General features: G+C 27.8%; 1 protein-coding gene across 3 annotated transcripts; it reads left to right on the top strand.

Annotated features, from left to right (window-relative positions):
* Positions 1-4,422: 4,422 nt before the first annotated feature.
* Positions 4,423-13,129, top strand: LOC124490373 (multidrug resistance-associated protein 1). Of its 3 annotated transcripts, none has more exons than XM_047052850.2 (15): positions 4,423-5,127; positions 6,109-6,438; positions 6,512-6,793; positions 6,946-7,331; positions 7,419-7,765; positions 7,842-8,278; positions 8,431-8,900; positions 9,203-9,408; positions 9,527-9,607; positions 9,671-10,273; positions 10,348-10,564; positions 10,764-10,819; positions 11,181-11,239; positions 11,657-12,036; positions 12,118-13,129. In XM_047052850.2, the coding sequence occupies exons 1-15, from the start codon at positions 5,050-5,052 to the stop codon at positions 12,956-12,958; spliced, it is 4,773 nt and encodes a 1,590-aa protein (XP_046908806.2). In that variant the 5' UTR covers positions 4,423-5,049; the 3' UTR covers positions 12,959-13,129. The 3 variants fall into 3 exon arrangements, with proteins under 3 accessions (XP_046908806.2, XP_075586887.1, XP_075586888.1); XM_075730772.1 differs by lacking the exon at positions 4,423-5,127 and adding an exon at positions 5,619-5,829; XM_075730773.1 differs by lacking the exon at positions 4,423-5,127 and adding an exon at positions 5,721-5,854.
* Positions 13,130-25,639: the final 12,510 nt, after the last annotated feature.

Here is a 25,639-nt window from a genome sequence, read left to right as displayed (position 1 = left end):
TCATTTCATTTTGTAACCATCAGAAGTAGCAACAACAACAACAATAAATTCAATTCTCGTTAAGGTTTTTTTTTCATATTCTTTTTGATGATTTTGCACAACAAATTTCAACAATGAATATAATCTAAAAAAAATGAATGAATAAAATAATGATGGAAAATCAAGGGAAAAATGTAAGAAATTTTCCATTGATTCAAATGTCTCAACTTTCATGATAAATAAAAGCAAAGTGCTTCAATAGTTTTTTGTTGCTGTTGTTGCAATGAAAATGGTTATTGATGATGATAATTATCATTATTGATAATTATTATTATTATTATTATTTGGTGAGATAATCGATTGAATCAATGGAAAAATACCACCAATAACATAATCGATGATGTCTTTCATCATCATCATCATCATCAACAACAAGAAAAAGAATCAGATCAAATTGTAATTATTGTGCGTATAAAAAGAGACCCATAGATAGATAATAAAAAAAAACTATGCCTGGACAATAAAAAACAAAGTCTCTTAGATGGTACAAGTTGTTACTTTTTTCTGATTTTTTCGTTTTTGTTTGGTTTTATTTCATCATCATCCCCATGTTGACCAGGACCAGGACCAAACTTTTCGCTTCGTTTGGCTATCTAAGCACCATCAACATCTTATATACTATTGGATGGACATACGAACATTGTACACAGACATAGAAAAATTAACAAAACAAGAGAAAAAAAAAAATAAACGACAAATTCAAACCATGTGTATGTGTGTGTGTGTGTGAATAATTCAAGTGCAATAATTCATTTGTGATGCAATGGTTGTATACTATATTACATTACTACTTCTCATCATCATCAATTCGTGTTTTTCTTTCCTTTTTTTCGGGTTTTTCTATGTATCTTTTATTTTTTGGTCTTCTTTTCTTTCAAATATTATTCTAATGGCTATACTGGTTGTTGTTCAAATATTTGTTTGATTCTTTCATTTTTTTTTACTTGTTCTTGTTCCTTCTTCATCCAAGATGATGATGATGGTATTTTCAACGTTTTTAATTTCTATATTTCTTTCTGGTGAATGTTCTGGTTCATGTTGATTTGATTTTGTTATTCATGTTTATTATTTGTCACCATATCTATATATAGAACACAAACACACACACACACATATATATTATGTTTTGCCTATGGCCTCTTTTCTGGTCTATTACATCATTATTGTCATCATTTTAATAAATATCTGCACACACACACACACACACTTTTACTATAGATAGATATTTGCACTAGAACAGAACAAACCAAAAAAAAAAAAAAAAAATGAAAAGAAAACGACAAAAAAATGAAATTGGCGCCTAAACTATGTATCCATCAGTCAAGTATGATTATTATCGACGACACAAAAAGTGGATTGTCACTTGTGTTGTGTGTGATTTTTTTTATTTGACGGAATAGATAAAAAAAAATTTAACGATCATTTAACACGATAATCTGATCAGATGATAATGATGATCGTCGTTTATAAGCTAGAATTTGTTTATTTTATCATTTTTTTTTAATTTAATTTTCACTATATCACTGTTTTCACGAAAAGAAAAAATAAATGTCCATCATCATTATTATAAAGTGTTACTATCACACACACACACACTTAAGATATAAGATGCGGGTAATGTGTTTTTTTTTCTTCTCTTAAACCCTAAAAGATTTCATTTCTTCTTCTTTTTTTCGTTGTTATTGGCCACTACTACTACTACTACTATTAATGTCTGGATGTTATTTGTAAACATAAACACAATACAGGAAATGGCATCATCATTCATGGATAGCCCAGGAAACCATAAGACAATATAATAAATATAAATGAAAATAATGAAATAAGTCGGCAACATATACACATATTTATTTGGGTACATTTTATGACGATTTGGAACATTAAAAAAAAAAAAATTTTTTTGTTTTGTTTTCTTTCACATTCATTTTCATTTAATTTTATTTTTTTTCCAATTTTTCGTTTGTTTTTTTTTATTGACCAAAAAAAAAAGAAAAAAAATATGCTGGCATTTTGTTTTTTTACCGAATATAAAAAAAACGCTAATTTGGTCAAGCTATCATCAATTTATTGATTGTTGATTATTTTGGAACGAAATGATTCTTTCTATCTCCCAACAAAAAAAAACAAAAACAAGACTTATGAGTTTTTTCTTTTTCCCCCTGTTGTTGTTGTTGTTTTTTTTCATCGAAAATATTTATATATAAAAACCACTCTTACTTTTCAAACATAATCATCATCGTCATCATCATCTGTCGTAGTATGGTCTCACACAGATAATGTATATGTGACAGTTTTATATATTTCTTTTTTTTTCTTGATGATTTAAGAAAAGATAACAGAAACAGTACAAAAAAAATCGAAATTGGAATTTTTTTTCTATGTTTTATTATAGAAATCAATTCTTTTGGGTCCATTAAATTAATGAAAAAAAAATACATGAATCATCATCATGAATGACCAATATATGGGTGGAAAAATGAAAATGAAAATGAAAAAAAATTTTTTTGTCTGATTCATTACAAGAATAATAATCATAGAAATCATGAATCGAACTTTGAATTTGTCTTTTTTTTTCTTATTTCTATTAATTAAATATTTAACTTATGTGTTTGGCATGAAAATCTCAACAACCGTAAGTACAACTTCAAAAACAACAACAAAAATCAATTTTTTTGTGTCATTAAATCTCATTTTTTTTTCTATGAAACGTAAAAAATCAGTTTTCAATCTCCAAATCAATCATCATCATCGTCAAGTACCTATGTTGCACTTGATATGTACTCAATGATTTTTAACAAAGAAAAATCTGTGTATTTTTTTCGGGGTAATTGAAACTTGTTCTCTCTGATAATAATGATGATAATGACGAAATTGGAATACATTAATTTCAGGCAGCAAAAAAAAAAAAAAAAATAAGAAGAAAAAAAATCTTTAAGCAAAGAACTTTGATGCAATCCATGGCAATATTGCATGCCAATTTACTAATACTATTACCATTTTCAATCATATGGAATCATTGGAATTATGTGTGTGTGTGTGTGATTGTTGAAAATTCTCTTCATAATAATAATAACCATAAAGTGATTTACTTATTCACATTAATTGTTGTCAATTAACTTATAAATTAATGAAACAAAATGTTATAGATCTCTGATTCACATTCTGTAGAATTGATCGCCGTTGTCATTGGCTAACAACTTTAAACTTTTTCTTCATAGCACTTAGAGAATGGTTTAGTTTCTTGGATCGATGTTGAATAAATGACGGAGAAAAAATTTGAAAAAAGTTTTTACAAATTCTGAAAAATAAAGAAACCATCACCATATTTGGAAGACAAATTTTTTTTTTTTTGTTTTTGTACTACTATTACAACTACTACTACTTTTATATACAGCCCTTTATTTCCATTTGTCATTTTGTCAAAAAAAAAACGGATAAAATTTAGTGATAACCGTTTTTTTCCGTTTTTCAGAAAAAAAAAGTTTGATAGACTTGTCACTATTTGAACTTTTTTTTTCTCATTTTGAACTTACCCTACTTACGGTAAACTTTACAAAACGGCAAATAGAAAAAAAAATCATAATCATCGATGATGATGATGATGATGATGATGATGATGATAATCAAATAAAAGTCAAATGATAAAAATTTAAATAAATGATGTCATCACATCCGTATCATCATCATCATCATCTTCATGATGATCATCGCTGTATGTATAATATACATTTTCAAATAGGCCAAATGTCTAGGGCACGGGTTTTTTATTACAATGTTCAGACAATATTTTTTTCCAGTGTTGTTGATCATTTTGAATGGATGCAAATTTTTTTCTCTTTTCTTTTTCCGCATCTTTTTATTTTTGTTAAGTAGTTTAGTTTAGTTAGCATTTTTATTCTTTCGTTGATTCAAAATTATCATTATTAAAATTTATTGTTCAAAATTGTGACAATTTGATGATGATGATGATGATGATCATAATCATTATTTTCATAATGTCAACCTCTATATTATATACGTTTATTATCAGAATAAACGTATTTTGATGATGATGATGATGATTAGCTTTTTTTTCTCACTCAAGTTAATCCATCAAATATTATAAATTTGCATCTGAAATTTATATGGTACCGATAAAAATTATAAATGAATCATAAAATTAATTCATACAAGAGTTTATGCAACAATTGCAGAGTGCAAACCCGACAGTTACTCATAAACAGGCGTCTTAATGAATATATAAGATAAGATATAGAGGTTTCTCTAAATAAAATTATTATTATGATTATTATTGATATCACTCCATCACCTTTTCAATTTTTTCTTAACAATTTAATGATGATAATATCTCCAGGATTTTTGGCGTTTCTTGTTGATCTTGTTGTCACTTGTGTCTCATCATTTTGAGTATATTGAAATCATAATTAAAAAAAAAAAAATACAAAAAAAAATCATCATCATTATCATGGCTATATTGTCGACAATCCAATTAATTTATTAATAATGGATTCAAGGATTGACTAATATTATCATCAATAACATAATAATCGATAATTAACAGCTATAAAGATGGATAATTTTTTGATTCTAAATCGGTCTCTGTGATAGTTGTTGGCGAGAAAAAATTTTTCATTTATTTATAAATAACCAGTGAATCTGCAATCATCATATGCACACACACTTGAATTCATCAAAAAATAGATGATAATTTTATTAGTGGAATTGATTATTTTCATCATCATAATTTGATTTTTTTATTGTTTTACAGCCATAATAATCACATCATCACATTATCATTAGAATTATCCATTATTCTCCGGTTATCATTATTTTTGTTTTTTTTTTTTTTTGACTGGTATGGTTGATGGACATTAATAGTTTTTTTTCTAGTGATTTCCTTGATTTGTCATCATCATCATAATCATCATCATCATCAACATCATTGTCTATAATAATATTTTGATACGAAACAAAAGTGATTGTTCCCCATTTTTTTTTTTTTTGAATGAAATGATGACCATGATGAATATCATGATAAATACAACAGATTCATTATGGTATTCATATTGTGGTTCAAAATCAATTTGGGTAAGAATTCTATCCGAATATTTTGTTGTTATTGTTTTTTTTTCTTTCTTCACTTTTGGCCTTTTTTTTACCAAATCGATTCCGTTATTTTTATTTTTTTTTCGTTTATTTGTTTCCCTCTTGCACATTATTAACGATGATGATGGCCACATATAGTGATTATTGATTTTTTTTCTGTTATTTGGATTCATTACTGTGTGTGTGAATGAAATGAAAATGAAAATAACATATGAGAGGTTCAATCGTATTGTTTTTATACGAAAGAAAAAAAATTCCATGAACCAAAGAATTGATAATAAAAGCGATGCAATAGAGAAAATTATAGCAAGAAATATTCGAGAGAAAAAAAAAACGGTGATCAAAGCAAAAAAATCTATACACTGCTATACATTGAATTGCATTTTTTTTCTGTTTTTTTTGTTTTGTTTTTGTTTTTTGAAACAACTAACTTTATCGTCTATTTTATCTAATAAAATAAAAATGGACAGATTGTCTGAATAAATTTTAACAAACTTGAACACATTTTCTCATCCACTATGTTTTTTGGCAATTGAAACCTTTTTTAAGATTTTTTTTTTGTTTTGTTCTGTTTTGTTTGTCTCGATAGATTCTCAGATCTTATCGAACATAATGATTATATATATTTTCTGCCTTTATTTTAATTACGGCTGTTATTTTCTATTTTCATTTTCTAATTTAATTGTATACCATTTATACTATTTAGCTCGTTCGTTTATTCGTTTGTTTTTTCTTTCACAATAAACATTATTATTATTATCATTTTGTTTTGCCTAATCAACAGCCTTTGTGAATTTAGTTTAATGCAAAAACAATTTCATTCGATTTTTATTTCGAATGAAAGGCTAATAATCATCAGTTTTATTTTCTCTTCTTCGTTTCATTTGTTTTGATCAATAAATTCTTTTTTCTTAATCATTTGATGTTTTTTTTTAATTTCAATTTTCTTTTTTTATACAATAGGATAATCAAATATCATGGACAACCGAACAACCAAGATTAACATTATGTTTTCGTAAAACGATTCTTGTTTGGTTACCGGCCATATATCTAACGATATTGTTACCCATATTGATACGTACATTGAAATTAATGCCACAATCATCATATGGAAAACAAATACAATTCAAATGGAATAATTACAATAGTATACGTATGGCCCTTGCTATTGCATTATTGATGTTTTGTATCATTGATTTATTGTTGACAATCAATGATTATAATCATCCAACATTGGCGAATCAAAAATTTACTGCCGATATTATCAATGCAGTTATACGATTATTATTTTCAGTATGTTCTTTTATTGATTAGTTTTTTTCATCATCAGTTAATAATAATCATTTTTTTTCTGCTGATCACATAGATCATTTTATTCACACTTTTTTGGTCGATGGTAAAACGTAATGTACATACATCGGCCATTATATGGTCATATTTAGGTATACAATCATTATCACTTTTATTGGAATTCATTTCCATTATTATGGACCGTTATCGTCATCAACAACAATCATTTTGGCACCTTGATTCCACTATGGTGGACACGATTATATTGTTGATAAATTATCTACTAACATTTTCATTGTTTATTCAAAGTTTTATTTCGGATCCTGAAGCCAAAAAAACGATAGAAGAAACTACCAAGGTAATTTTTTAGAATATTTCATTTTAAAAGTTGTCATTTCATTTACAATCATGATTTATTACTCTTTTTTCTGCCGATCCTGTCTGCCTTTTTTTTCATTGACCATATCTCATTTTTTTATCGTCATTTTTGTTTTCTTGTTTCTGATAAAGATCGATATAGAACAAGAAAAACCATTGGCTAAAATGACAGCATCATTTTTTTCTCGATTAACATTTAGCTGGTATTCACCGCTTACTTATCTGGGTCTAAAACGTCCAATCATTTTGTCCGATATTTGGCGTATACGACGATGTGATAGTTCATTTTATAATTATCAATTATTTCAGAATAAATTGGAAGAATTTCGACAAAAGCATGATGATGATATGAAGAAATTACATGGGAACAATCCAAATGTTTATAATAATGAAACAAAAAGATTCAAAGTAAATATTATCAAAGTGATTTGGTCAACACTTAAATACTATTTTATACCTGGTTCATTGGCAAAAGTTTTCAATGATATTTTCGTCTTTGCTAATCCAATGGTGTTGAAGTATGTTTTTTTGTTTTTTTTTTTTTGATCTATTCAACTAACATTATTCATTCATTTATTTGTTCCATTTTTAAATCATTTATTTAGGCAATTGATCAATTTTATGAATGATGATCAACAACCACTTTGGCATGGATATTTTTTTGCATTATTATTGTTTCTGGTAACATCGGGCCAGATATTTGCATTAAATTATTATTTTAATCGTATGATGTTATTTGGTCTTCGTGTTCGTACACAATTAATAGCGGCTATTTATCGAAAATCACTGCAATTATCGAATAGTTCTAGGTCTAAATTCACCACCGGACAGATTGTCAATCTGATGGCTGTGGATGCACAACGTTCTATCGACATAAGTGCCTTCATAAATCTATTGTGGTCGGCGCCATTACAGATCATTGTTGCTTTGGTTTTATTATGGCGTGAATTAGGTTTGTGTTGAGAATTCAATTTTACACATTTAACACTTTTATTATTTGATGATAATGTCCGATTTACCCTAAATAGGAGTATCCGTATTGGGTGGTTTTTTCTTCATGATCATATTGATACCGATCAATATATATGTAACGAACATATCGAAAAGGTTGCAAATTAAACAGATGAAATTAAAGGATGAACGTGTTAAAGCAATGAATGAAATATTGAATGGAATGAAAATTATCAAATTATATAGTTGGGAACGTGCATTCATTCAACGGATAGAAACAATACGTTCAAAAGAATTACAAAATTTAAAACGTATAAATTACATTTCCGCCTTTATACAGGCATTATTGAATTTGGCACCATTTCTTGTTTCATTCATTACATTTGCCATTTATGTTTGCATTGATCAACAGAATCGTTTGACAGCATCAAAAGCATTTGTTTCATTATCATTATTTAATATATTACGTTTTCCATTAGCAATGTTACCAAATCTTATTTCTTTAATCATTATGGTAAGTTCAAAGTATCATACAAATATTTACAACAACAATCATAAATCAAATCCTGTTTTGTCCGAATCACTAATGCACGTGAATATTTCCTGATTTTTTTCTTTTATCACATTTTCGTTTCTGATTTGTTTTATTCTGTTTTTTCATTACAGACTAGTGTTTCGGTGAAAAGATTAAACAACTTTTTTAGCTCGACTAAATTGTCAATTTATATAGTACGAAATGAACAAACAAACAACAATGGCAATGACTATTGCATGATTCTTGATAATTGTTCATTCAGTTGGTTCGATCGATATGAACAAGCAAACAACAGTAACAATGATGATGATAAGGACAATGACAAGAATGTTGGTCAAAATAAGAAAAAAAATCAGCAGAATATAAAGAACAACAACAACAACAACAAAAAACAAAAACATGATTGTGAAAAAAATGACCAACCATATCAACAACAACAACAACAACAACAACAGCAATCTAAATCATTCTTGCGAGAAATCCAAATGAAAATTAAACCAAAGTCCTTCGTAGCTATTGTTGGTGCTGTTGGTTCGGGTAAATCATCACTATTGCAAGCAATATTGGGAAACATGGAATTGACTAATGGAACAATCAATATGTAAAAATCCATTTATACATACTCACATAGACACAAACACATATAACCTAGAAATTCGATAGGCAATTTCTTTCTATTATTCTAAAGAGACTATACAATAATTCTTCACGTCTGAAGTAGCTTAGAGAAAACCATTCATGATTAATGCTTGATGTTTTTTTTTCTTTTCTTTATTTTCTGTTTTCTCAACTGGACAAAAATTTGGAATTCATCCAATGGGTCGATGATCTGTTGTTGGTCAAATTGGTTATGTGATATAATAATCAATATCAAACTTTTTCACTTTCAAAAAAAAAAAATAGTGTTAAATCCAAACGAATAGCCTATACCTCGCAGGAACCATGGATTCAGAATAATACCGTACGTGATAACATTCTATTTAATCAACCATTTAATGAACAAATGTATTGGAATGTGATTGAAGCTTGTTCATTAAAACATGATCTACAAGTATTACCCGATGGCGATCAAACAGAAATTGGTGAAAAAGGAATCAACCTTAGTGGAGGTATAATTTATTTCTTTATTATAATCATAATTAATTAAATAATATTTTATTATTTAATCCCTCCAATAATTTAACCAATGAACCATCATATGTAATTATCACACTTACACATGCACAGGACAAAAACAACGTGTTAGCCTAGCACGAGCTTGCTACAATGATGCTGATATTTACTTATTAGATGATCCATTATCTGCTGGTATGATTTTTGTGCATTATTCATTATTGATTTATTTTTTAACTTGATCCTATTCATATATAGTCGATTCACATGTTGGTAAACATATCTATGAACATGTCATATCATCGACAACCGGATTATTACGGAATAAAACCCGTATATTAGTTACAAATAACTTATGGTTATTGCCAGAAACCGATCATATTTATGTACTTCGTGATGGTCATATAATCGAATCCGGTTCCTATCAAGAATTAATGAAAAATGATAATTATTTTTCCAATCTTATACAACAATTCAGTAATAATAATGCTAATGGTGATGATGATGCTGATTATGGTCAGACAATATCAGATGTTGATAAAAAACAAAAAAAAACAAGATATTATTCATTGAATGATCAAAACGTTAATATTGATAATGGTGACAGGAAAAAATCTACCATGACAACAAGTAAATTGATTGAAAAAGAAGTGGCACAAATCGGACAGGTTAAACTCCTTGTATATGGCCGTTATTTGAAAGCCATTTCCATTACATGGGGAATAATTATTCTAATCAACTATGGACTTGTGCAATTATCCAATGCTGGATCCGGTGTATGGCTATCAGTTTGGTCAGCTGAATCTGAACAAAATGATGATATGGAACATTCCGATACAATGTATTATCTGACTATCTATGGTTTGTATTGATCATATATAAATCACATTTCATTCATTGATGTAATAAACAATGATATATTTTTTTATATAAAGGTGCAATCGGTCTTTGTCAAGGTCTATTCAGTGGACTTGGTTGGATTGCCTTGACAAAGGGTATAATCAAAGCTGCAACTTCATTACACAATCAAATGCTATATACAATATTCCGTTCGATGATGTCATTTTTTGATGTAACACCTTTAGGGCGAATATTAAATCGATTTAGTAAAGATATCGATGTTTGTGATACATCTTTACAGATGAATTTTCGGTAAGTTTTTTATTTTTATATTTATTTTCATAAATAATAATTTTTTTTTTTTTGACATTTTGCTTTTGTCGTTGAACAATGGAACAACTACAACAATGAAAACAACGTCTTCATATGTATATAATGATGAAAATAACTTGATTCCTTATTTTTCTCTCTATACCATTCCACACACACACACACACACCCACACCCATAGGATATTCATAAGCTGCCTATTCTCAACATTGGCTACATTGATCATTATTTCTATGAGTAAGTTTTTTTTCTGTAGACAATTTCTATGTAACAAAAATAAAAAAAAATTGTTTTTAGCAAAATAAAAAATACTGTCGAAAAACAGTATTCGTCAGATACAAAAAAAAGTAATAGTAGCAAAATGGTTAAAGACACTCTTCATTCCATTAATCTTGTATATAAATATCATATATACTATAATAATAATCATCATTGATTTCTGATTGATGATTCTAATTTTTTTTTCTTTATTTTCTTTTTTTTCACCATTTACTTCCGCTTTAACGTTCAATGAAATAACAACAACAACAACAACAACAACAATGATGATGATGATGATAATGTTGTCGCCGCCATTCAATGATGATGTTGGTTTCAGAGATTCCAATATTTTTGATAATTATTCTACCCATTGTGATATGTTTCTATTTGATTCAGGTGATTTATATATGTCCATCACTAGCAACACTGCTATTTTCTTTTTTTTTATCAAAATAGATCGATCATTTTATTCATTATTGATTTTTTTCTCTTTCTCTCTCCCTTATTTCTACACATATGTTTTCAATATTTTTTCTGGCCCGAATTTTTGATTCATTTGGTCCCGTTGTTTTTGTTTGGTCTCACATCTTTCTCTCTCTCTTACTCTCTTGTTTGGAGAATCCATTTCTTCCGATCATCATGATCCTGATGATGGCAATGATCTGTCGTTCGGCTATATTGTGTTGTATTCGATTTTTTTTTATCTTGTGTTGTTATTGTTGTTGGCCATCATATATCGACCGGACCAACAACAAAAAAATTCCCAAATCATCATCATTCAACCATTTTCAACAAACATACAAACACATGCAGAGGCTATACATATCGACTGCTCGTCAATTGAAACGAATCGAATCGATCACTAAATCACCCGTTTATTCACATTTTAGTGAAACATTGTCCGGTGTTGGTACTATTCGTGCCTATTCCTGTATGGAACAATTCATCACAAAAAATGATGACAATTCAGATATTAATAATTCCTGTAATCTGGCCATGTTCATATCGAATCGATGGTTATCTATACGTTTAGAATTTATTGCTAATTTTATGGTATTTTTTGCCGCTGTTTTTTCCATTATTTATCGACAAAAAATGGATTCTAGTTCGGTTGGTCTTATCCTCACTTATGCATTGAATACGATTCAAAATCTCAATTATCTCGTACGTTCTACAACTGATATTGAAACAAAGTTAGTGAGCGATGTTTCTGGCGACATCTTTTGACTATGAATGTAATTAATTTTTGATCAATTTTGTCTTTTGTTATTCAGTATTGTAAGCGCTGAACGCATATTGGAATATACGGATTTATCCGTTGAAGCTGATTGGGATATTGATGAAACGGCTCCACCTAGTGATTGGCCACAAAATGGTAGAATTGAATTCATTGAATATGGTACTCGATATCGGCCACAATTGGATTTAGTATTGAAAAAAATATCAGCCATAATTGAATCAGGAGAAAAAATCGGTATTGTTGGTCGAACCGGTGCCGGAAAATCATCGCTTACATTGGCATTATTTCGATTGATCGAAGCTGCCAACGGTTGTATTCGAATCGATGGTATTGATATATCGAAAATTGGTCTGCATCAACTACGAAATCGTTTAACAATTATACCACAAGATCCGGTTTTATTTTCCGGAACATTACGAACAAATCTGGATCCATTCACAAGTTTTACCGATGATCAGATATGGCATTGTTTAGAATTAGCACATCTTAAACAATTTGCACAATCATTAGATGGTCATCTTGAATATGAAATCACTGAAAGTGGTTCAAATTTATCGGTTGGCCAACGACAATTAGTATGTTTAGCACGAGCATTATTACGAAAAACAAAAATTCTTGTATTGGATGAAGCAACGGCATCTGTTGATTTGGAAACTGATTCATTAATTCAACGTACAATTCGACAATCATTCAATGATTGTACTATATTGACTATTGCACATCGATTAAACACAATAATGGATTCGGATCGAATTCTTGTATTGGATGATGGTCATGTTGCTGAATTCGATACACCAGATAAACTATTAGCCAATAATGATAGTATTTTTTATTCAATGGCTCGTTCAGCCGGTCTTCTTGATAATAATAATTAATAATTAATCATAATTAAAATAATAATAATAATGACCCAATAATATTTTAATGTTAACCATGTAAACCATTGTTATTTGTTCGGTTATCGTTGTCTTTGTTATATTTATTTTATATCTATCTATATTTTATTAAGTGCCTTATTTTCTTATTAAATTGAATTGAATCTGTCATTTTATACTGATTTTAGATGATATTGCTGTTTCGTTTTCAAATCATTTCTGTGTTTAAATATTTATGAGAATGTTTCTGTAGTATTAATATATTGCATATTGATATTCAGTAGCTAAATTTTTGTTTTTTTTTTCGAAAAAAAAAATATATTTTGGTCGTCAAAACAACGTGTAAATCCAAATTAGTCACACAATTAACTTTGTGTGCCGTCATCATCATCATCAATGATCATTTGTTGTTGTTGTTGTTCCATCGGAAAAACATAATTTTGTTTCCCAAAGACCGGTATATGTTGGTAATCCGGCCGTCATTGAACCACAATAAAATGACTGATTCTCATTATCATCATCATCATCATTATCTATTTTTATTCTCTTTATGTTATTTTTTTTTTTTTTTTTTTTTTTTTTTTTGATTCACTGAATTATTTATCACCTTTTTTTTATTAATCGTTTTTTTTCACCAAAAGTTTTCAGAAATAGTTTCAGCAAAACACAAATACCTTTTACCTGCTGAGAATACATTGGTGTATATATCCACCACGGATACAATGTCAGAGTGCATATAATAATAAAAATGCAAATATTTAACTGCAACAAACAAAGGGAAAAGAATTATGGGATAATAATTATAATTTTATTCTTTCACTAGAAATTCCATAAATGATCAGTGATGGAATGATCATGATCCTATCTAGACTATCAATATTTTCTGGACGTGAATTACATTCGCAAAAAAATTTTTGATCATTTGATTGTTGTTGTTGTTGTTGTTGTTGTTGACCATTTTCATTCATTATAGATGTTAATTATTAATTATTTGTTATGTGAGTGTGTGTGTGTGTACGTATTTTGTATTGTTTAGATTCTATTTTTATCAATTCATTATATTAAAGATCTAGTGAATAATATTTTCAAAATTTCATTCTATACGTATTGCTATTATTGCTCATTCCAGGTTAAGATTCATAATTAATAGAATTTATTCTAAATAATTCTCACCATCATCATCATCATGATCATATCATATCATATCATGGTCCATTGTATATTTTTGATGATGAGAATATTGCCATGGTTTATGTATGAGTGTGTTTGTGTGTGTGTGATAATTATGAAGTAATTAACTAATTAAATATGATTTGCATTCCAACCAAACCAAACCAAACCAAACCAAACCAACCAACCAAACAAAAAAAAAAAGAAAAACAAAAACAAAATGAATTGCTTTTTATGATGAAACTATCAACATTTATCATTTAGAATGATAATGGTCAATGAATGGATATCGAATAATAATAAAATGAATTGAATTAGTTGGTATTTTTTTTTTGGTTTTCATTTCTACAGTTACCAATGAATACGACACACACGTTCATCAACAATCACGTACCGTGATTTTGTAAATTTTATTCTGGTAATTTTTTGTTGTTGTTGTTTGGTTTCGCGATAAAAAAAAATACAGTCACGGAATTTTCAATGAATGATTTTTTACCCAATATTTTAATTAAAAATCCTACATTTTTTCTTTTGTGACTACCTTCTGATCACTGAATATACAATAACAACAACAACAACAACAACATGCAAAAATCTGGATAAACAACCTATATAAATTTTTCACTATTGTATTATTATCATAAACAAAACAAAAAAACCCTATTTTCACAGTTGTTATTTGACTGGCTATAACGTATACAATCAAGTTTATATATTACGACAAAATAATAGTTGACAATGATTGATTTTTGTTGATCGTTGATCGTTGATGATGACGATGATCAAATTGTTTGTATATATCAATATAATTTGTTTTGTGGTTTTTTTTTATTTCCATTATTCGTTATTGTTTTTGCTTTTTGCTTTTTTTTTTGGTTATATAATCTATTGTTATATTGTGACATACACACACACACACACATATCATCCAGATGATTGGCCAGATATTTGATCAACAACAATTTTAACGCCAGTGTAAAAAAAACAGGAGAAAATAACCAGAAAAAAAGAATAACAATTCAACAACAACAACAACAAAAAAAAAAGTTTGTCCATCATTATGAATGATTCGCGCACACACACACTCATGAATTTGAACATCATGATTTGATAGAGAGAGAGAGATGATCATCAATGACCAATAATAAGTCAAAAAGACATTTACTTATCACAATTTATTTCTTTTGAATAATGTCATTTCATTATTTTATTCTATATGATTATCTAGTGGTTGGGTTGGTTTGGTTTGATTTGGTTTAGTTAAAACAATACAGTTTGACAAACAAAATTTGAATGTTACAAAGCGAAAAAAGTAGAGAAAAACATGCAAATAATATATTTATAGATAGTAATCAACCAAAATGAAACATAAAATAATCGATTGATTCAATCATTCATTCATTCATTCATTCATTTTTTTGGGTTTTTTTTTGTTTTTCTTTGGATTTTCAATCATTCAAAAATGGAATTGAAAATGATACAATCCATCCAATGATGATGATGATGATGATCAATGTTTATTGTTTATCATTATGCACATGATTATGATGATCATTGTTGTTGTTGTTGTTGTTGCTGTTTGCAAATGGTAACGACCGACCATTCAAGGATGATTTTTTTTTTTTTTTTTTTGGTTAGTTTGTTGGTTATTGTTTTTTGGCTTGTTTCGATCACAATCATCATCATCATCATCATATATAATCGTAATGGCTGTTTGTGTTTGCGTGTGTCACAGCCCAACGAAAAAAAAATGGAAAAAAATCTGATGATCTTTGACACCATAATAGTAAACATTTTTTTCTTCATTTATTGATTTGAATACGAATTAAATGGAATAAAATCATTTTTTCTATATAGATTCATATTATCATTATTATTTTGAGCATCGGATAACCTCCTCCTACCAATTGTGATTTGATCATATTTGTACATCATCATCATCATCATCATCATAATCGATTTTTGGTATTTTTATTTTCTTGATGACGACAACAAATGAAATGAACGAACAATCATTTTACCATGATAATAAATTCACCTATATAATCTATCATCATAGAACTTATTGGTTTTACTACAGGAAAATTTTATTTCTTTTTTTTTCTCATTTATCTCTCATTTTTCCACAAAGATTGATGGATGAATTCAATTCAACAATTTAACTTCAACAATGATATTTATCATTTCTTCTTCATTTTTTTGTTGTTGTTGTTGTTGTTGTTCACGTAGATCAGATTCAAATCAATCAGAAGTTTGTTTGTTTGTTTTTTTTCTATGTATTCATCGTTAAGAAATAGGAAAAAAAAGAGTTCATCATCATCATCATCAAAATCCATCAACGAGATTGGATTATTTAATGATTTTATCATTTTCGTTTTTTTTTTTTTTTGGTTTGTTCATTTAGAAATCATTTCTTTTTCTTCCGATGATGATATTTTTTTCAAGATTTATTTCTGATTGAGAAAAATATTTCATTTGTTTGATTTGGATAATGATGAATTGTTTGATGAATATCATCATCATCTAAATCAGTGCTCAGTGTTTCTGATCTAGTTTATTTCCATTCCAAGATGATTATGATGATGATGATTGAAAATGAACAATACACAATTGTGTCTATAAAACTACTACTACTATGAATGAAATGAATCAATTTATATTCTATTTATTTAAATTTTCTCCTTCATCATTGATTTTGAATTGTATAATTTTCAATTTATTTAAACAATTATTATTGTCTTTGAAATGAACTGGTATTCAGATCATGGATATTTGAAATATATATTGACATATAATAAACAACGATCATCATCATCATCATCATCATATCATAATAAATAAGTAAATTGAAATTAAAAAAAGAATGAATGATTAAACGAAAAAATGATCAATTACCATAGCAGCAGTAGTAGCAGTAGTAGTCATGAAGAAAATAAGATGATGAGAATGATCTATCATTTCAATCAACCAAATCAACAAAATAACCACACTAACAAACTCAGTTTGATCAACAATTACGACAATTTCATTCATTAAATTCTGAATAAAAAAAAAATTCTATTTAATGAATCGAATGATGGAAAAATGTATGATTGAAATTTATTTAAATTTTTTGCTTTGCAATTTATTATCATTATCATTATCATTGAGATGATGATGATGATGATGGAAAACAATGAATGAATAAAGAAAAACAGAGAAAAAAAAACATTCAGCCCATGATTATGATTGGTGATGGTGGTGGTGGTGATGGTAATTGTAAGAAATAATTGTTGTCGTTTTTTTTTTGGTCACTGAGATGGTCTGGATTTCCTGTCTTTATTTATTAACAGTGACCATTATCACTATAAGTGATTGAAATTCTTTGAAAATCAAAAATGAACAGTGATTTTATAACTTTTCTATTGATTGACTTAAGGAGAAAAAAATGACATGAGCATCGGATTTCATCGACATCATTGAAAACGTTTTTTTAACCTGAAAAAAATAGTCTAACAAGATGATTATGATGTGGTTATATATGTAGTCAACACACACACAAATACTAGACATCCAATCATCCAAATCGTTTGGTTGATGATGATTACCTGACCTTACTTTGCCATCACCACCAACAAGTTATCGATAATTGTATTGATGATAATGATGTGTGAATCAGAGAAAATAATAATAAGCATCACATCATTATCATCATCATCATCAACATCATCATTTTTGACCATAATCATCATCATCATCATCATAGGTCTCAATTTTGTTTCCTTCAACAGTTGAATAAATGATAATAATTGAGAGTTAAAAACTATAGTTATAACTAGGTAGCAAAAGTTTGTGATTGAATGAATGAATGAATGAATGAATAAATAACAAATGCTACTGCCCAATCGATAGATAGATAGATAGATAAATAGATAGATGATAATTATATTTGAAGTCTAGAAAGACTAAATAAAAAAAAATCAAAGAATGATATTTTCTTTCTTGGTGGTAGTGAGAATGATGGTTATGGTGGTCGTATGATATCATTATGATAGTATGCCTGAAAAAAATTTAAAAGAAAAACTTCAAACACCATCATCAATTGTCTGGCTGTTGATTCGATTGCCACACACAGGTTTTTGAACACAAATTGGCCATCTCACTCTCTCTCTCTCTTTTCTCCATTCAATTCTTGATACAAAAATTATATCGTTTACATCCCAACTACCGAACCGAAGAATGGGCTATGGTAAACAGCAACTGAGAATTGGATTTTTTTTTCAATAACTGAAAATGAAAATGAGTAAAAAATGCCTTACAATTCAAATGGTAGAATTCTAACAAAATTATCATCCATTTTTTTCTGGAATAAATAAGCGTTCTGTCTGTTCATGTCTGCCTGTGTTTAGTGTTATCAACAATTGTATGTACGTATGTGTATGTGTGTGCCACAATATAATATTAAACGATGATTATTATGTTAGAATATGATTGGCATTCAGTTGATGGTTAACAGAGTGTTCAAAGAAAAAAAAATATCTATGATGGTGGTGGTGTATAATAGTTGTTAGTAGTTTAGTTAGTTGATAATAATATCGGCAAATTTCCAATTGTATTTCTTTTTCAAATGAAATAATCATATGATGATGATGATGATGATGATGATGATGATAAAGTCATTCAATAATCATTAATTATATCGTTAATAATAATGTTATCATAATCATCATTGTGGTTATATATATTTGAATGAATGAATGAATGAATAAAATGATTGAATGATTCAAACCAAAAGCCAAAAGGCAAATGACAATAACAATAACAACAACAACAACAACAATGACCAAAAAATTTGATGATAATCATAATAATAATAATAGTGATTGGTCTTTTGGTCTCATCATCAACAACAACAACAACAACAACAAGTGACAAACGGTTTCCGATAGTGATAAATGCACACACACACACACACACAAAGTAAATTGATAGACAAAATTGGATGATGATGATAATAAAAAAAATAATAATAATGTGACCACCTCCTTTGTTTTTTTCTTTCTTTCATTTTACCTCACTTTACATTGGCAGCTGTTTCTTTTTTGTTTTTTCATCATTTCGTTATTTATAATAATAATAATAATTCTCTCTTATTGTGAATCACGTCAACACCTGTGTGTTGTGGTATGTATGGTTCGAATAACAACAACAGCAAAAAAACACATGACATTAACGAGTGTGTATGTGTGTGTGTGAATCAATCAGAAAAAAAATCTATAGATAATTGATGTGGTCGACTTTTTTTTCTGATATAACTACGACCACCACCTATGACATTTGTGACGTTTATCATCAATATAATGACAATGAATAAAGTTGTCATCAATTTGACTTCTGTTTTCTACCTAAAGCTAATAGACTGGATCCTTAATGCGTAACGGATGACATTGAGAATTGCAAATCTCATCTCAAATATTCTATTTTTTTTTGTGTGTGTGGTAAAATAGACAGTGGACAATACAACATCTAAATAACATCCTCTGTGGTCCTGACATGACATTTTGATTTTGGTTTTTTTTTCTGTAGCAAAAATGGAGACAAGCCACACTCACAATCATTGGTTTCCTTTTTTTCGAAGGTTTGCGTTTTGGGTGTTATCAATTGATATATACTTTTTCTTTTATCTTTCTGCTGAGCCAATGACATTAAAATGAAAAGAAAAAAAGCCAACACAGAAAAGAAAATGAAGCTATAACTAATAGATAATTGGTTGGTTAGAAGAAAAAAAAGCTGATTGGTTGATTTGATTTGACCATTGTGGCCATAGTGGAAAATTGGCTAAAACCGAGAAAATTCTTAACTAAATCCATAAAGAATTGCGTTTTCAATTGCAATTAATTTGATCCCTTTAAAAAGATGTGATAACAAGAAAAAAAACTGAATTATCTTCAAGATTTCACCAGCAGCAGCATTTTAGCAGCGGCAAAAAAAAAACAAACTTTTCAACAGCAATAACAACCATTGATTATCATCACCATTATTGCTGCATAAAAATTCATCATCAAAAACAACAGACAAAGAATCAAAGAAAAAAAAATTGGAAAAAAAATTATCCATTACAAATGACATATTTGGTCATTAAAATTAATTTAACCACTTTTATATTCGTTTTTTTTCGCTCGTTTGTTTCTTGTTTTTTTTTTTGATAATCACAATATTTTTTTACCTGTTTATTTTTTTTTTGATGTTTTTCTATTTGGTTCAATCATGACGATGATTATTATTCCATAATGACATTCACACACACACACACACACACACAAGAGAATCAAATAAATTACGAGAAAATTTATGATTATTTATGTAATAAAATATCCCGCCAAAGTGGTAAATTGGATGTTTTGTACAAACAACCAAACGAAACCAAACCAAACCGATGCTTTCAATGATGATCCGTATTGATTATATACAATCGAATATGACAAGCAAGAAAAAAAAAGAGAAAAAATTTTATGACCATCATCATTATCGTGTATAAATGATATTTTCTTTTAAAAACTAATTTTTTTTCTCATTTATTTGTTGTTAAAAATTCCAATTTAATAATAATCAAGTGGCCTCGAAAAAAATGGTTTTGATATTTTTTTTTTACTCGCTCACCCATTTGTAACCGGTTATATTGTAATTTCATTCGGTCAATAATTCATCATCAAAAAAAAAAAAAAAAAAAAAATCCAGAATTTCAAATTCCCTGGATATTACATAAGAGAAAAAAGAAAAATTCAATTAAAATTTTCATCATCTTTAAATAAATTTTTTTTCTTGGTCAAATTTCTTTTTTTTTCGTAGAAAATGATTAGATGAAAATGAAAGAAAAACCTCATTATCATAATCGTCGCAATTGTGGCATTTTTGGCGTTGTCCGAAATTTTTGAAAAATCGACCAATTTTTTTTTCATTGTATTCACATATGTTTGTTTCATTTTTGTTTCCGAACTTTTAATAATGGATTTGGAAATTTGGCCATTTTTTTTGTTTGAATGTCAATTTAATTTTTTTTTTTTGAGTTAAATTTAAATTCATTTTTTTTTATTTCCTTCAACCCCAAAATAAAGAACAAAGAAAGAAATTTAAATAACTTTTAAACAAGGGGGAAAAAACAGATTGAAATCGATAGACGTCGACAACAAAAACGAAGAATAAAGGTGCGGCACAAGAAAAAAAATCGGTGAAACAATCTACAATGAGCACTTAAAAAAGAAAAGGCCGGCAAATAAAATAAAAATAAGCGGCGGAACCGTGATAAGTGCGTGTACCCCCTCTAATCTTTATTTATCCCAGATAAAGATCATCTCATTATCATCAGCATCTTGATAATCAGATAGTTCGAACTTCGAACACACACACACACACGCATCCCAATAATAATGAGATTGATGAGCAAAAAAAAAAATTGTTGCAAATGGGCGTATCAAAGCATGAAATCTTTTTTTTTTTTGCCCATGAAGCCAATATACTTACTCTACATAATAATCGATATATCGTGTGTGTGTGTGCGTGTCTGCATCAAAGACTCGCCAACATTGATATCGGGTGAAATTCGGAATGTTGTTATTTTTTCCAAAACAAAAAACAATGTTCATTAATCATTAGCAGAATCATAATGTGTGTGTGTGTGTGTGTGTGTGGTGTGTATGTGATGGTCAATGGTTATGTTTATCCATTTATTGTCTACTATACTATTTCTACTACTGAAACTACAAACTAATTTATTGTGAATGAAAAACTGATAAAAAAAAATTCCAAATCTTAATTCAAATCCGATGGATTATTGAACTTTAATGTATGATTATATGATTATTATGATGATAAATAAAAAGAAAAACAACAACAACAACAACAAAATTATCTATTCATAATTACATTATTTGTATGGAAAAAAAATAAATGAATTTTATATATAAAAACATAATAAAAATTGAGATCATCTTTGAAGAAAGAGAGAGAGAGAGAGAGAGAGAGAGAGAGAGAAATTTATATTAAACAACCAACACCTTGATCATCATCATCATCATCATCAATGGATGAGTAGTAAGCCAAATAATGAATAATAATAATATTCATTGCAGGCTGTGATGATGATGATGATGATGATGGTCATACACCCAGAACACCAAAAAAAAAAAAAAAAAAAAAAAAGCCATAAATTAGCTATTTAACACTTGAAGGTTATATCGTTAAACATTTTATTATATAAACAACTTTGCTAGAGAAAAAATAACCTTAATATAATGTCGATTATGATGATAATGATGGTATATGTGTGTGTGTGTGTGTGTATGATGTGACCATTAAATTCATTGATTTTTTTTATTATTATTATTCATGATAATAAGGTTAAAAGTAGCGGATCAATCGCTTTGTTCTTTATTTTTTTTTCTTGTTTCACGCTTATCGTTTATATTATATTTCATATATATATGAAAATTTAATTCTTCAAAGTTTCAAATTTCATAAAGTGAATGAAATGAGAAAATTAATTTTTTTTCCTACCTATTTGGCATAAAAAAAAGAAGAGAAAAAAACTGTTTAAATTAATTAGACTAACAAAAAAATTTTTTTTTTTCAAAAGGTGCAAGGTGTGAGACTAGAAATTTTTTTCTGTTTTGTTTTGCTGTACCTTGAACATTTTTTTTTTTTTTTTGAAACAATTCTTTAGCAGCAGCAGCAGCAGCAGTAAAGATAAATATTGATCATCAACAAACAACACACACACGAAAATGATCGACAGGTTCTATTATGAACAAAACAAGAGTGACCTGTGAAAAAAAAAATTTCATCCGTGTGTGATTAGCAAAAAAATTTTTTTTTTTTGTCTATCAATCTCATCGGTAGATTATATTATTGGGATGAAAAATCATGACTACCATTATGATATGAAAATGATTTTCTAATGAAAACACACACACACACATTTCGGCAACTTTTTTTTTGATTGTTATTTTCTTTTCTTCTTCTTTTTCTTCGTTTTCTTTTCATACAAACAATAACATAACATTCACATAAACAATAGACCGCTTCAATGTTTCCCATAGTTTGTTAAATTTTTTTTTCTGGTCATCATCATCAAGCCGGTAATTGCTATTGTTTTTTTTTGTGTGTGTGTGTGTGTATGCACAATTGACTTCAAAAGAAGAATAAATTAAAGACACCAACGATTCTGATCAATGATGATGATGATGATGTTTATCATCATTATATTTATTTCATAAAATCATTACGCGTTAATAAAGTTTATCACATAGAAAAAAAAATTTCATTGAACAACAACAAATCAGATTGTGTGCACCATAAATATTAAGATTATATAGATTATCGATTGATATATAAATGCATAATTAACTTGCCAAAAAAAAACAGAAAAAAACAGAAAGCCAAACTATTTATCTATATCAACATCAATAATATGATGATTTAAAAAAGAAAAACACGAGTTGAGATTGTGATAAAAGTTGTTGTCTAGATATTAAAGCATTTTCTGTTCTGAAAATAAACTACTATTTTGTGTGTCTATGTGTGAACGTGTGCGTGTGTGTGTGTGTGTGTGTGTGTGTGTGATAATTGAGTGTATCACAATCAAAAGAGATACAAGATTAAATGAAATTCATTTGTGCAAATTCAAATTTAATCTTTAATGAATATGTAATTAGTCAAGCAAAAAAAAAAATAAAACAAAGATAACAATGGCTAGGAAAAAAATCTAATTGAATCACAGTAAAAAAAAGCTATATTCAAAAACAACAACAACAACAACAAAAAAAAACCTCATCTCGTCTAATTTCTAGATTAATACAAGATTCATAGCACCTATCATTAGTTTGATCAAAAAATGGTGATGATGATGATGATGATCAAATTGGAACTAAGAATTCGTGTTAACAGCAAAACAATAGATATTCTATTCATTATGTTGTTGCATGAATTATATTATTCATGCAACAAGATTCTAATCAAATTGATATCAATCGATTTTGATCATCATCCGACAACAACAACAACATTATGAATAAAAATTATTATAACAACAATAAAAAAAAAATCCGATGCACGAATTTAATATATGATGATAAAATGTAAAAAACAAAAAAATTTATAACTTTTAATGATGATGACCGTTTGAAATATTAGATAGCACCTGAAGAAAAATCAACAACCAATTTAAATTTTTATCGATTAAACTAGTGATAAACAAGAAAAAAGGAAAAAAAAGTTATTAAAATAATTTTCTCTGGCTTGTTTTCTGCAATTCATATCTATCTATACATATATATTATTCATTACCAATGGTGATAATGATGATGATGAACACAAAGCAGATTATGATCGTCATCGTCGTGATCTTTTGATATAACAATGTAATGATGATGGTACTCTGGTGGTGGTGATGGTGGTCATTTAATATCCTAGATTAGTTTTGTCCAATGTTTTTTTTTCCTATTCCATTCATTGCTATTACTCGATAATAATGATCATCACAATAATAATTATTAGTATAAATATCATCATGTTTTGCTTGATTATTTCGAATGAATATTTGTTATCGTTGTTGTTGTTGTTGTTTTTTTTCATAAAGATCCAATTGCAATTAAATGATGATGACAGCAGTAAGCTATTTGAATATATTCGTATGACAAGGATTAAATATAAAAATAAAATAAAATGTCCCATTCTATTAACAATGTTATTATTATTTGTCCTTCATACCTTGATTTATATATATATATCAAATACTGATGAAAATAGAGTTTAACTTTTGCTATTTGTATTGTCCATGACTAACATATATTTATATCCATACATATATATATTATAATGGACATAAATATATGCTGACATGAAATTCTTTTTAATTAATAATCAGCTGACCAAAACAAAAACAAAAACATAAATTTGTCATTCTACAATCAAAACAACAACAACAACAAAAAAATGGTCAATTGCTTTTTTTTTTGTAAATGTAATGAATGACGACAACAACAACAACAACAATAATAATAATAATAATATTTGTGCCACTTTATTATTGCATAGAAATGCAAAAATTTCCTACATTTTGTGGTGAATAGAAAAAAAAACGTTTTTTTTTCTGGAACAACAAAATTATGGCTTTTTCACATTATGTTTTGTTCAACAGAATGAATAGAGAGACAAGTAGAAAGGTTTTTTTTCAAACACTTTTATACACACTGGATGATGATGATAATAATAACATAATCCAATTGATGCTTCCGGATATTATACAATTTTTTTTCTTTGAATGAAATATTCAATTCAACAAACATCATTATTATTATTATTATCAAATTGATCAGATAATTTGAGATAATCATCAGAAAAATAAAAAAAAAATCAAACCTTCGTTTTCGACAACTTATTTTTCCAGATTTTTTTTTTTTGATTAGCCTGGATGAATGAAATTCACATCACATCCGACACACACACACACACACACAGATACACAATCGGATTTTG

This window comes from Dermatophagoides farinae, chromosome 4 (genome assembly GCF_024713945.1).
Source record: "Dermatophagoides farinae isolate YC_2012a chromosome 4, ASM2471394v1, whole genome shotgun sequence".
Classification (NCBI taxonomy): Eukaryota; Metazoa; Arthropoda; class Arachnida; order Sarcoptiformes; family Pyroglyphidae; genus Dermatophagoides; species Dermatophagoides farinae.
Note: the sequence above shows the minus strand (reverse complement) of the source record. Positions and strands in the feature narration are given on the sequence as shown.

Excerpts from the sequence above, each read along its gene's own strand:
- LOC124490373 (XM_047052850.2), top strand. The coding sequence starts at position 5,050 with ATGATGACCATGATGAATATCATGATAAATACAACAGATTCATTATGG. Across the intron at positions 9,608-9,670 it reads AGATGATCCATTATCTGCTG|TCGATTCACATGTTGGTAAA; the intron begins GTATGATTTTTG and ends ATTCATATATAG. Across the intron at positions 10,565-10,763 it reads TCTTTACAGATGAATTTTCG|GATATTCATAAGCTGCCTAT; the intron begins GTAAGTTTTTTA and ends CCACACCCATAG.